At 36.9% G+C, this 14,098-nt stretch overlaps 1 protein-coding gene across 1 annotated transcript; it reads right to left on the bottom strand.

Moving 5' to 3' along the window:
- Positions 1–154: 154 nt before the first annotated feature.
- LOC127161009 (uncharacterized) lies at positions 155–9,543 on the bottom strand (the record flags this gene model as incomplete). The annotated part of the gene is made up of 4 exons (XM_051103658.1): positions 9,450–9,543; positions 5,095–5,421; positions 4,521–4,717; positions 155–208 (listed from the first exon to the last, which is right to left on the bottom strand). Coding segments are annotated over exons 1-4 (615 nt in total), but the record flags the coding sequence as incomplete, so codon positions are not given.
- Between the last annotated feature and the right edge of the window lie 4,555 nt (positions 9,544–14,098).

The raw sequence follows: 14,098 nt of genomic DNA, 5'->3' as shown, positions 1-14,098 counted from the left end.
TTTTTACAATATGCACAAAGCATTCCATTCTTATTAAAATATTTGGTAATGAAGGACATCTAAAATAATAATGTGTCAGAGCCATAGCCCTGTATGCAGTTTAGTGATGTGCTAAAAAAAAAAAAACATTTAATTTGCGTATGATAATACTTACATTCATACATTGTCGATGACAGATGTAACAGACGGCATTCCTGAAACACTCCACCTGCAAGGAAAAACATTTTATCAACAGTTATTAAAAATCTGATTTAGCTGTTGATCTCTTGGATTTTCACAAACGTTCTTATGCATCTCAATACACATGAACATTTTGTTGACTGCAACTACAATACAAGATCACATATGAATTCATATGACACTTCTCTCATCAATTACTCGCCCTCATGTCATTTCAAACCTGTATGACATTGTCTTCCATGGAACACAAAAGCTGATGTCAGGAAGAATGTCCAGACTGCTCTTCCCCAAATAATGTCAGTGGATTGGGATTATCAAGCTCCAAAAAGGACAACGGAAGTACAAGAAATAGCCCACACAACTTGAGAAACAGGTATATTCCAAGTCTTCTGAAGCCTTTAGTTCTTGTGTCCCATGACCAATCATGACTGACTGACGTTTTGTTGCGGTCGCACGTTTACAGTTTGAGCTCTGTTAAGTTAATTTCTTATTGTCTATTTTTCCATCTAAAATCAATTTTATACGCCATCATTTTCGTTTCTTATAACGTGTGAATATACCCCCTGTTGTATTTTACAACTAAAACAACCGGATTGCTTTGTTATCACTAATTTTGTTTTGATTTCCCAAGTCCGCTAGCTTATGGCCCGTTAGTAGCACCAACATGGTTGCCGCTAATCTTGTTTGCATTGTTTACACACATTATCATTGTTTACTCACTGTTATTTGCTTTAATGGCGAATTTGTGTGCGAATTTGTGTCCACCTTTGAGTGCAGTCGTGCACTCGTTGCAGCTCGAGCTGGAGGCCGTGGAGAAGCAGATTCAGGAGCTGTTGGAGATGCAGACCGAGCTGAGAGCCATTCTGGTATCCTCCCGGGTAAGTATACAGCGCGATACTAACACTCTGACCACCTCTACTCCGTGTGCTTCTCTGCACAGGTCCCGTGCACCCTGGACGCGATCTTCCCAGATGTCCTTCACTCCGGCGCCGGGACACCACGGACCCTGGGTGCAGCAGCAGCGGAAGACGCGAGCCAGGCCCCGGCCGAGGACATCGCCCCCTCCGCCGCCTCCGGTCTTCGAGATCTCCACCCAGAACCGCTTCGCTCGCCTCCACGAGACGGAACACGACGCTGCGATCATCGGAGACTCAATTGTCCGGTACGTCCGTGCTACTTCAGCTAAAGGTAAAGTCCACACCCACTGTTTTCCTGGTGCTCGCGTTCTCGATGTTTCTGCACAGATACCCATAATCCTGAAGGACGGTGAGAGCGTCGGCACGATCTTCCTGCACGCGGGGGTGAATGACACCAAGCTAGACTTCTTGCTCTAAATGAATGGTTATCGACATGGTGTAAAGAACAGAAACTGCTCTTTGTTAATAATTGGAATCTTTTCTGGAAAGGGTCTTTTCTGGAATCTTTTCTAGGCTTTTCCGTGCTGATGGCCTGCACCCCAGCAGAGTCGGAGCGGAACTGCTGTCGGACAACATCTCCAGGACGTTACGCTCCATTTGACTAGTAAGTACATTCCCAAATGATTGCTACGATGGCTTTTGTTCTGAACGCTTAAATGATAGTACTTGCACTGTCCAATCTATAAAGACTGTGTCTGTTCCTCGAATAGTGAGGTCAAAACATAAATTTAATGCAGGATCTAGAAAAAATCTGATCATAATTAAACCAGAAAAAAGCAAAATACATGAACAGAAACCATTTTTAAAGCTTGGGCTCCTAAACATTAGATCACTTGCACCCAAAGCAGTTATTGTGAATGAAATGATCACAGATAATAGTTTTGATGTACTCTGCTTAACCGAAACCTGGTTAAAACATAATGATTATATTGGTCTAAATGGGTCTACTCCACCAAACTACTATTATAAGCATGAGCCCCGTCAGAGTGGTCGTGGTGGTGGTGTTGCAACAATATATAGTGATACTCTGTGTTACTCAGAAAACAGGATACAGGTTTAATTCATTTGAAATACTTTTGCTTAATGTTACTCTGCCAGATATGCAAAAGAAATCTCTCCTATCTCTTGTTTTAGCTACTGTGTATAGACCGCCAGGGCCATATACAGATTTCCTAAAAGAATTTGCAGAATTCCTTTCAGAACTATTGGTTAATTTTGATAAAGCGCTAATTGTCGGAGATTTTAACATTCACGTTGATAATACAAATGATGCGTTAGGACTTAACTAGGCGTTTACTGACCTAATAAACTCTTTTGGAGTCAGGCAAAATGTCACCGGGCCCACTCATCGTTTTAATCATACGCTAGATTTAATTATATCGCATGGAATCGATCTTACTGATATAGATCTCGTACCTCAAAGTGACGATGTTTCTGACCATTTCCTTGTATCGTGCATGCTGCGTATCACTGATATTAACTGTATGGCTCTGCATTATCGTCTTGGCAGAACTATTGTTCCAGCCACCAAAGATAGATTTACAAATAACGTGCCTGATTTATCTCAACTGCTCTGTGTACCCCTTAATACACAGGATCTAGACAAAATGACTAGCAATATGGGCACCATATTCTCCAATACGTTAGAGGCTGTTGCCCCCATCAAATTGAAAAAAGTTAGAGAAAAACGTATTGCGCCATGGTACAACAGTAACACCCATTCTCTCAAGAAAGAAACTCATAATCTTGAGTGCAAATGGAGAAAAACTAACTTGGAAGTTTTTAGAATTGCGTGGAAAAATGGTATGTCCAGATACAGACAGGCTTTAAAAGCTGCTAGGGCCGAGCATATCTGCAAACTCATAGAAAATAACCAAAACAATCCAAGGTTTTTATTTAGCACAGTGGCTAGATTAACAAATAACCAGACGCCACCCGATCTAAATATTCCTTTACAGTTTAATAGCAATGACTTTATGAATTTCTTCACTGTTAAAATAGATAACATCAGAAATACAATAACCAATGTAGATACTACTGCGTCTAATATGTCAACTTCTTTTGTCACACCCAAAGAAAAACTGCAGTACTTTACCGCTATAGGACAGGAAGAGCTAAATAAACTCATCACTATGTCTAAACCAACAACATGCCTATTAGATCCCGTACCCACTAAATTACTAAAAGAATTGTTACCTGTGGCAGAAGAACCGCTTCTCAATATTATCAACTCATCGTTATCTTTAGGTCACGTCCCTAAACCATTCAAGCCGGCGGTTATTAAGCCTCTTATTAAGAAACCACATCTAGACCCTAGTGAACTGGAATTACAGACCCATTTCTAATCTTCCATTTATGTCTAAAATTTTAGAGAAAGTTGTATCTGCTCAACTGTGCTCATTCTTGCAAAAAAAATGATATCTATGAAGAATTTCAGTATGGAATGACTTGCTTCTTGCGTCAGACCAAGGCTGCATCTCATTGCTAGTTTTACTTGATCTTAGTGCTGCGTTCGACACTATAGATCATGACATACTAACAGATCGACTACAAAATTATGCAGGAATCCAAGGGCAGGCTTTAAGATAGTTTAGATCCTACCTGTCTGATCTCTACCACTTTATTTAAATGGGGAGTCATCTCAGTTATCGTTAACGTTCGGGGTCCAGACACACTCTCTCTGTTTAAATCTAGATTAAAGACTCGTCTTTTTAGCCAAGCATTCAAATAATGCATCTCATAAACTTCCTGAAGTTATATCTGATCAAATGTTCATTATTAATCTTTTAGCTCTGGTTGAACAAATCTTTCTTTTCTTAGTTTGAACAGCAGCTACACTAATTATGTTCCTATTTGCTCTCTGTTTTTGCCATGGGATTGACATCCCGTGGTAACTAGGAATTCACAAGCTCCAGTCTGGATCCAGAACACTTAAGAAGAGATGATGCCAACCCCTCAGAGGACTTCAGATCATACCAACCCTGAAAACATACAGCACTACCGAATTCTGCTACTAATATATAGTGTTCTTTGTCTGTTTGATTACGTCATTAATTGATCTTTACCACACATCTCTGCCATATGTACATCAAGCTACTACTACATATATTGTAAAAACGTTAATTTGGTGTAAAGTTGCTTTGCAATGATATGTATCGTGAAAAGCGCTATACAAATAAATTTGAAATTTTGAAATGACCAATCACCATGCTCAAATGGGCCTACATGTGAATGACATTTAGGAGCTATAGCAATCGTGAAATTTTCCATGGAACAACAACATAAAAAATCCATCATCAAGTCATACAGGTTTGGAACAACATGAGGGTAAGTAAAAGATGATCATTTTCATTTCTGAGTGAAATACTCTTTTAATAAAGCTCTTCACCAACAAAGAATTTAATTGCCGCTGAAAATACTTGCCTTAGTGCAAAGGAAGTAAAGCCCAATGATTGGGCCAAAGATGATCGGCCAAAAGACGATCGGCCAAAAGACGATCAGCCCAAAGATGATCAGCCCAAAGACGATCAGCCCAAAGACGATCAGCCTACAGATGTTTGGCCCACAGATGATCGTCTCACAGATGACCAGCCTAATAAACTGCAATGGACCACAATCATCTGCAAAAAACAATTAATGTGACTCATTATTGCCTGGACTGGACAAAGTGCTGGTAGTTTCTTCAAAAAAAAAAAAACAGGAACAAAACAGTGCTCAAAACGAATGCATGAAAATCAGTCAGCTTGGCCTGGTAGTTTCACAGCTACCACTTTTTCAGCACAAAAAAAAAACTGGCGAACTGTTATTCGTCATGCTTTTTTGGTTTACCACTAGTGCATGCTGATGTTTTATTCTTTAATAGTAACTTGCGTCCGTAGCCTACGAGTCATTAGTCAAATGAAATGCCAAGTGAAATGCCATTATTTGAAATTGACTAAAAAGAAACATAAATGGAATAATTGGAAGAAATGGAAGAATCATTAAATAAATTACTTACAGTTGCATGTTATGCTGACAGTAAAATTCTCCTTATCTTCTTCGCCATTAGTGTAACTCTTGGCTTCGCAGGACCACGAGTCATAGGAACAGTTGGTGATGGTTAGGCATACTCTATGCTTGTCCTTCTCCAGGAAGACTGCGGGACTGCTCATGTTGCGACAGCTCTGATGATCAGGACTACAGTACTGTGCAATCAGTGTCACTGTGCGATTACTTACAGGGTCATTACAGCTGATTTGAACTTGATCGGCGTTAACCCATTGGGGAAAGCATTTAGGAAACCCTCCTGTTGTTGTTGTTGTTGCTTGTGACATTGCAACTGCACCTGTCAAATATATTTGCACTTTGATTAATCAGGTAATAGCTTGACACTTAGATAATAATGATCCACAGTAGTATCAACTACTAAAACACTTTCTGGTGCTAATGAGAGCAAAAATATCTAGCAAAAAGCCTCACCCACCCCCACCTATTTTTGCCATAATTACAACAAAAACACGACACATTCTCATTATATCACGGAAACATCATGGCGCTTACATGACGTGTTATTGACTGGAACTCACTGAGGTTAAAAGTTAGACATTGCAACTCAGATATTTAATTTCTGACCTGGTCTGGAACACGGGATTACTATAGTATTGTTATACAAAGGGGTCCACATAAGTTTTTCAGTCTGGTTCTCATAAGAGCACCTGGAGATTTGGTTTGGTCCTCATACAGCACTTAATGGGACACAGAGGGCTGTTGACCACCAGGGGGCCTCAGCAAATGGGGGCCTAATAGACTAATTCGGTGTTTGCAAACAGGGATGACGTTTTTGTGGGCGGAGCTTATCTGGTGGCAGAAAATGACAGTTTTCAAGTACCCGTCTATGGAAGCCATGGAAAAAAAAAGAAGGTAAATTTGAGTTTATGTTTCAAAATTCTGACTTCATTCTTGGAATTTCGAGATTATATCTCACAATTCTGATTAGAAAAATCAACTGGTCATTTCCTCTCAGCTCAGAATCATGAGTTTATATCTTACACTTATGGCTTTTCCCCTTTAGAATTGACAAACTTGCCATTGTTCATTAAAATCGAGTTATAAAGTCCAAACTAAGAGATATAAACTTGCATTTGCGAGAAAAAAAAGTCAGAAATGTGAGATTAAATAAGTAAAAGTAATCATAGCAGTTTTCATCCTGTTTAAACGTCAGTATTTATCTTCAAATGGCGTCTTTGACGACAGTATTCTATAATAAAAGATTTGCATTCTGATTCTGACATCTAAAGGCACAACAATATATTTTTTATGGGGTTAGAATCGTTGCATAATTCCAAATAAATACATTATGATCCACAAATAAATGTAAAGCGATTGACAAAAACAAAGCATATTCACAAAATAAATAGAATGAGATCCACAAATAAATCTTAGAGTTCCACAAACATAAATTATATTCACAAGTAAAAAAATTAGAATTGCAAATAAAAAACATACTCACAAATATTTTTTTTATTTTACAAACACAACTTTGCCCGGCATTTATATGTGAATCGCGTACTGTGCATTTGTAGATCGCTGCGCGTATTTGTGGATTGCTTTCTGTGCATTTGTGGATCGCTCTCTGTGCATTTGTAAATCGCTGCGTGTATTTGTGGATTTTGAAACATTTCAAGCGTCAAGACGCACACTGATCCACAAATGCATGGACTCCACCCACCTTCTACTTAAGCCAATCAGATACCGGCCACGTGGGGCTGACCAATCGTTGCATGTTCTCGCTCCAACCAGTCACGTTTTGCCTTACAATCAGTGCGGGACCAGCCGTAATTCAGGACAATTAACCAGTCTCTTCAAAATGGACGATTAGGACAGTGGTGCTCATCACAGCATTATTGTAATAATATCTAAAATAAAACAAGTAATGTTATGTGTAATGTAATCAGTGTTTCATGTATCACTGAGTCGATGCGTGTTTTGACCGTGAGTGTGTTTAGCAAACTGGTATTCTACGGTGACCGGGAGGGGAGGTCTTCGGTTCACTTAGTTTTGTCGTGGCCACGACATATAAACTCGTGAGAACGTGATAATATAACACAGCCACGAGATATTAATTTGTGGGAACGTTATATTATGTCGTGGCCACGAGACCGTTTTGTCGAGGTAACGATGTCGTGGCCTGGAGAGGCTGTTGAGGGAACGACTTCCATTTCTCGTGGCCACGTCTTATTATGATGAGGGAACGGCATATTTTTCTCATGCATAAACAAACCTTCGTGACCATAGCAACCTGGGATTATCAGAGTTGTTTAAAACATTTTTACTAACATGAAACATTTAATTTAATATTTGTATATTCTTCTTCTTCTTCTTCTTCTTATTATTATTATTATTATTATTATTATTATTATTATTAATAAGAACGTTATGTAAGATCGAAATTAAGGGAAAATATAAAAATATAATAATAGGCTAATAATAATGATGTTGATGAAGATGATGGTGATAATAATGGCCTAATAATAATATACAAATATTTTGAAGACGATTGAGGGATGGGTAAAAATGTTTTCTTGTATGCCTATGTTACTTAGACTACTTTAGGTAACGTTTATTCATTATAAACTTAATATGAATGCTGTTTACATTGCGTGCAATATAATAATTTATATTATAAAACAATAAAAGAAATTATGAAATAATCTATAATAATTAATATAATAATTTATTAATTCAAAATAAAATAATAATGAATCCACCATCTCTGATAATCCCGGGTTGCTATGGTCACGCAGGTTTGTTTATGCAATAAACTGGTGTCCACAAGAAAAATATGTGGTTCCCTCAACATAAGTCGTGGCATAAGTATGTCGTTACCTCGACAAAACGTTCTCCTGCCCACGATGTAATATCACGTTCCCACAAATTAATATCTCGTGGCTGTGTTATATTATCACGTTCTCACGAGTTTATATGTCGTGGCCACGACAAAACTAAGTGAACCGAAGACCTCCCCTCCCGGTCACCGTAGAATACCAGTTTGCTAAACACACTCACGGTCAAAACACACATCGACTTAGTGATGCATGAAACACTGATTACATTACACATAACATTACTTGTTTTATTTTAGACATTATTACAATAATGCTGTGATGAGCACCACTGTCCTAGTCGTCCATTTTGAAGAGACTGGTTAATTGTCCTGAATTACGGCTGTTACTGATTGTAAGGCAAAACGTGACTGGTTGGAGCGAGAACATGCAACGATTGGTCAGCCCCACGTGGCCCCGGTATCTGATTGGCTTAAGTAGAAGGTGGGTGGAGTCCATGCATTTGTGGATCAGTGTGCGTCTTGACGCTTGAAATGTTTCAAAATCCACAAATACGCGCAGCGATTTACAAATGCACAGAGAGCAATCCACAAATATGCGCTGCGATCCACAAATGCACAGAAAGCAATCCACAAATACGCGCAGCGATCTACAAATGCACAGTACGCGATTCACATATAAATGCCGGGCAAAGTTGTGTTTGTAAAATAAATAAAATATTTGTGAGTATGTTTTTTATTTGCAATTCTAATTTTTTTACTTGTGAATATAATTCATGTTTGTGGAACTCTAAGATTTATTTGTGGATCTCATTCTATTTATTTTGTGAATATGCTTTGTTTTTGTCAATTGCTTTACATTTAATTGTGGATCATAATGTATTTATTTGGAATTATGCAACGATTCTAACCCCATAATTTTTTTTCCATTTAATGGATTTTACCCATTTACCTCCACTTGTACCAGTGTTTTTCTGCCACCACAATGCAAGCGCAGCTGTAGGTGATGTAACTCTGAGGTCTACTCTAAATTGGTCTACAAGTCTAAAAATTGCTTCCTCATTAAAAGTATGTATTACTCTTTTTTTTAAGTGTATAAATATAATATTTGCATCTAATCTTATACGTTATTTCCGCAACTTTCAAATAAGTGTTTCCCCAAAGTAGTTCTTTGTTCATGATCAAAAAGTATTCGCTTAAGTTACGAAATAAAACGGCATAGATAACGTCACTACCGCGCGAAATGTTTAAAGCCAGCGACACAATTCCGTACTGCCATGATCTTCTTAGTAGTAGTATAAATAGCTCACGCATGTTCCTCATTTTTCTTCCGTTTGAATGGCTTAAAATCAACGGAACATTTAAACTGACAAGGCTTAAAAACACATAAAATTGAGAAACATTTCGAGGATTTCGTTCAGACAGCTTATTAATTTAAGGGGTGCCGAGACGACAGACAAAGGTGCTTAAGCCACGCTACGTAAAAAAATAATAATAAAAAAACATCACCTGTCAAATAGTATAACACTTACCTGAGATTAGGAGAACGATGACTAAGAGGGACATCATCCTGTGGCGGCAGCGCTGGAATGACTCGGATTTAGAGGGACACCGGCTCTTACCTGATTCAAGACTCACCCGACTGGTTTATAGTGATGGGAAGTTCGGATCATTTTACCGACTCGGACATTTAAGTCTCATTCAGCAAAATGAGCGAATCTTTTTTCGAGTCATTTCGTTCATTTTAGCAAAATAAGTAAAATGTTACGTGTTACTTCCCTAACACATCTACTGCTTACACAAACATTGATCACACTACAAACAAGACAAAACTATAATGCTATAAGAAACAGAAAAGATTCAAACATTGTTTACCTGGGTCTTTAGTCTATGATTAGCTCACCTCACCTCTTATCTGACAAGTTTTCGGGTTCTAGTCGTTCGTTCATCACGTGACAGACACATAAGATGAACGACTTGAAAAACCCGAAGACTTGAAATAGGTGAACTAATTCCAGTACAGAACCTAATATGATGTTGCGCATGCGCGACTGAACGAATCACTCCCCGAGATGACTCTTTCGTCCCGAGTCACATTAAAGATTCGTTCAAAAACGACCCATCACTAGTTGAAACCCACGGTCTACCGGAGTTGTGTTCAACGCACGCAAATTCAGGAAACTTTACCCATTTCGTGACCGGTTTGAACCGGTCTTTTCCAGTTTTTTTTTGTTCGGTTTTCAGCGAGTGTTTTCTTTCACGGTAACTATGAGTTCTTATACTATGTTATTCTTATATATACTAGCATAGTGCTGCTAGTACACAAGAGCACAGTAGATGAAGAAAAATTAGGCTATAATTGTGATTTCCCGAACCGTTTACTGTATTGTACATTCAATAAAGAATTTACAAACAAAATATTACCAAGCGAATGAGTTTATTCTTTCTGCTGCAAAAGATTAATCGATCAGTGTTGTGATAAACAGCTCACTGCGGCCTAAGTTACAAAAACAACCCGGAAACACATCTGAGATTAAACAATGAAGTAAACAGCAGGACATCTAGAGAGGTTGGTTTAGACAGTGGGCAATAACGTACAAAATGGGCACAGAGCATAAGATGACTTATAATTTTTGAACATTTGAAGCAGTAAATGAATAATAATTAATTTTCTATGGGCAGACCGTGTATCACCATCCCTGAATACGTTAATGAGTCCTTCTATTAATAACATGTCATATCACTGAATTATATAAAACTGTTCTCTAAAGGATCTATGAGACTAGAAAATGCTTATTTCAGTTCTCTGTATTTTGTTTTGTCTTGGTGCGTAAACACACGTGTTCCACTCATCTGTGAAGTTAACATAAGAAATTGTCATTTTGGACAGTTTGACCACTTTATATCTCATTGACGCTTCACATAATGTCTCTCTGATAATACAATGATAATCCAAATGATTCATATCAAAAAGCACTGTTGTTGCTGAATGTGTTCAGTCATATTTAATGAGAGGCACTGTAAACATACAGTGACCATAGAGGAGAACAAATATCAGGAAATCTGTTGTATTTATCAGCAAAATAACAATTTGAAGAAAAACAGGTCATGTTTGTAACCAAAATATATCACAGTCTGATGATAGTTTCTAATTAATTTCTCTTGATATCACAAACTCTGTCTATAGCAATGAGGGGTTTAAAACTGAAGTGGCTCATGTTTAGTTTCTTCCAAAACCAAAATGAAGTGAAATGAAACTCTGAGCAAAACTAAAAACCTACAAACATAAGACAAAGCAAAGGGAGTTGCTTTCCACAGCAAAGTCACATCAAAACAAAATCTTCACACTTTGAATCCGGTTTAATGATGATCGACTGGCAGGTTTGATCTCCATGAGGGTTTATCTGACATGAGAACTAATGAAAAACAAACGTGTGTGAAAAGCTGAGCTGGTGACAGCAGATCTTCATCACTCGCTCCATTACTGATGTTTCTGTCAGTGAGGAGGAACCCAGTGTCTGATCGTACAGGACTGTGAGTCTCATAGAGATGTTCAGTCAGTGGAAAACAGATCTCCAGCGGACGGGAGAGGAGCGAGACCGCCGGTGACGTATCATATGACACTGAAGACCGGAGTAATGAGGCTGAAAATTCAGCTTTGATCACAGAAATAAATTACATTTTAATATACATTAAAATAGAATTCAGTTATTTAAAATTCAAATAATATTTCTCAATATTACTGTTTTACTTTATTTCTGATTAAATAACTGCAGCTTTGGTGAGTAGAACAAACTTCATTTAAAACATTAAAAAATGTCTTATGTATTTCAGGAGGGTAAACGTACCTATTAAGCTCACCAAAATCTACATTGAGACATTTTTAGTGCACAAGATATTGGTTTCAGCACAAAAAAATAAAATAAAATATTAATCTTTCACACAGTAATGTTTAATTTTATTTTAAATGACAAAAGCATTTCAATTAAGATATACATAATTAAATGCAAAAAGTCTGTCTGTACTTAATGGGTACATTTTATACCCATTAAGCACACCCATGTTTCTAATAAGCTTACATCATGTTTTACATCAACCCTTTTGAAGAATAATTGAAAAATGTTTTATTTGATGGTACAAAGTCAATTACCAAAAAAAAAAAAAAAAAAAAAACCCTACACTAAAATCAAGTAATAAGGCATTCAGTTTGATCAGTTATATTCATAGTAAAGAGTCATTTAAGCACAATGCAACAGCTAGACTAATCCACGTTCAGCTAAGTAACACATTCAAAAATCAAATAACAAAAACCAATAAAACATTTAATTGATGGGGATGAACACAGAAACTAGCTTCATTTTGAAGCCTTATTAAACAGATGCCAACTTATTTACGTTCTCTTAAACCTGTTATGCACTAACACTACATGATTTTTGCCCACAATTTTCCACCAATTCACTGTCTGGAGATGTTGATGCTAATTGCTGAAAGTCAGAGCCAGTCTGTAGATTTAAGTAGACAGATTTAATAGAAAATTGTGTAGCATATGAATTTTTAGCATCAGACTTTGGCATACACTATAGTTACATGAAAATAAGTTATTAATCATTTTATAAAGATTGCCTTAAAGTGATAACCATCAGTTAATGTTTAAAGTGGTTATGAAGTATTTACATAGACATTTACTGTATGTGGAAGAGCTTAAATGAACACACTGAGCTTAATTAGAACAGCAACAATTTTTTTGTATAAAGTTTATGTAATATTTATTAAAATTACAAGATTTTGCAAAAAAAAAAAAAAAAATAATAATCTAGGTCATGTATGAAGTTCATACATATTTTAATATATGAACAACTATTATTGACAAAATCTATGAAATTATACTTTTTCTTATTGATGTCACATTGAAGCTGTGTGATTTTCATAGTGCACCCTTAATTGGTATGTTTACCCTATTCAAAGTCAATCATCCAACAAAAAACTAAAAACACAAGATTTTTTTTTTTTTTTTCCAATAAATTTGATTTTAATAAAGTGAAAATGTGCAAGCGTTAAGTTAATATAAAATAGTTTTACACATCATGAAAAAAAAAAAAAATACAAACAATTTATAAATAAATTTATAAATAAATAATTTATAAATACATTTTAAGCAGTACTTCTTAAAATACATACTGTTGTCTTTGTGTCACCCTGGTGAAGAAGGTGAACATGTCAAGAGGAATAAAGCTCCCCATCCTCAGGATGGCACAAGATTACAATACTGTCCATATGCTGATTACAAAACCAGTCATATAACAAACACAGTGACATTATACACAGTATATATAAACAGAAGTATTTGCTCTGCTTTTACAGAGTAACATGTACTTTAGCTCATCATGATTTGTTGAACATGAACTGTAGAAAAACAGTGATCTAAAAGAATTTTGAGACTTCTGGTAGGTTTACCAAGGTAGAGGTCTGCAAGCATGGGATTTTGATTGCGGAGTACAGGTGGGACGATCTCTCGTGCGGACCCCTCCAACAAAGAAGTGGTCAGCTGACTGCCTTGCATGGCAGGATGTTTTTTGGATCAGGTGGATGCAAACTTAACTATTGCACATCATATTGTTGAGGTGGCAGAAGAGACCTCCTTCAGTTTGAACTCCTGGAGTAAGTTTAATCATCAGGACCGGAGATGGTAAGGCTTCATGTTTGCCAGACACATTGTATTATGATATTTTTATTCACTTCTGCACAACTCAGGTGAAATTTTGTGCATGCCAGACATTTACATTGTATTATGATATTTTTATCATAAAGCATTCGTCTTTTCTTCTTTGTGGCACAATAAGTCAGGTGAAATTTAATGTTGTAAACATAATAATAATGTTTACAACATTAAATGTCTGGCTTTATGATAAAAATATCATACAATGTAAATGTCTTTACAACATTTCACCTGACTTATTTTGGTCCCAGGAAGTCTGGCATACTTTACACCATGAAGCTGTTCTTCTCTTCCATCTCCGTGTCCTGCTCCTTTGGAGGAGTGGTCTGCAAGTGAATACAGATGCAATATTATAAGTAAGAAAAATCCTCAGCATCATTCAGCAAAAAATATGACTGGCTCTCTGGTAATGACTGGCTTAGGACGGTAATTCTGAAAAGCTGTCGGACACAGGCCGGGCAAAGG

This window comes from Labeo rohita, unplaced genomic scaffold (assembly GCF_022985175.1).
Source record: "Labeo rohita strain BAU-BD-2019 unplaced genomic scaffold, IGBB_LRoh.1.0 scaffold_520, whole genome shotgun sequence".
In the NCBI taxonomy this organism is placed as follows: domain Eukaryota; kingdom Metazoa; phylum Chordata; class Actinopteri; order Cypriniformes; family Cyprinidae; genus Labeo; species Labeo rohita.
Note: the sequence above shows the minus strand (reverse complement) of the source record. Positions and strands in the feature narration are given on the sequence as shown.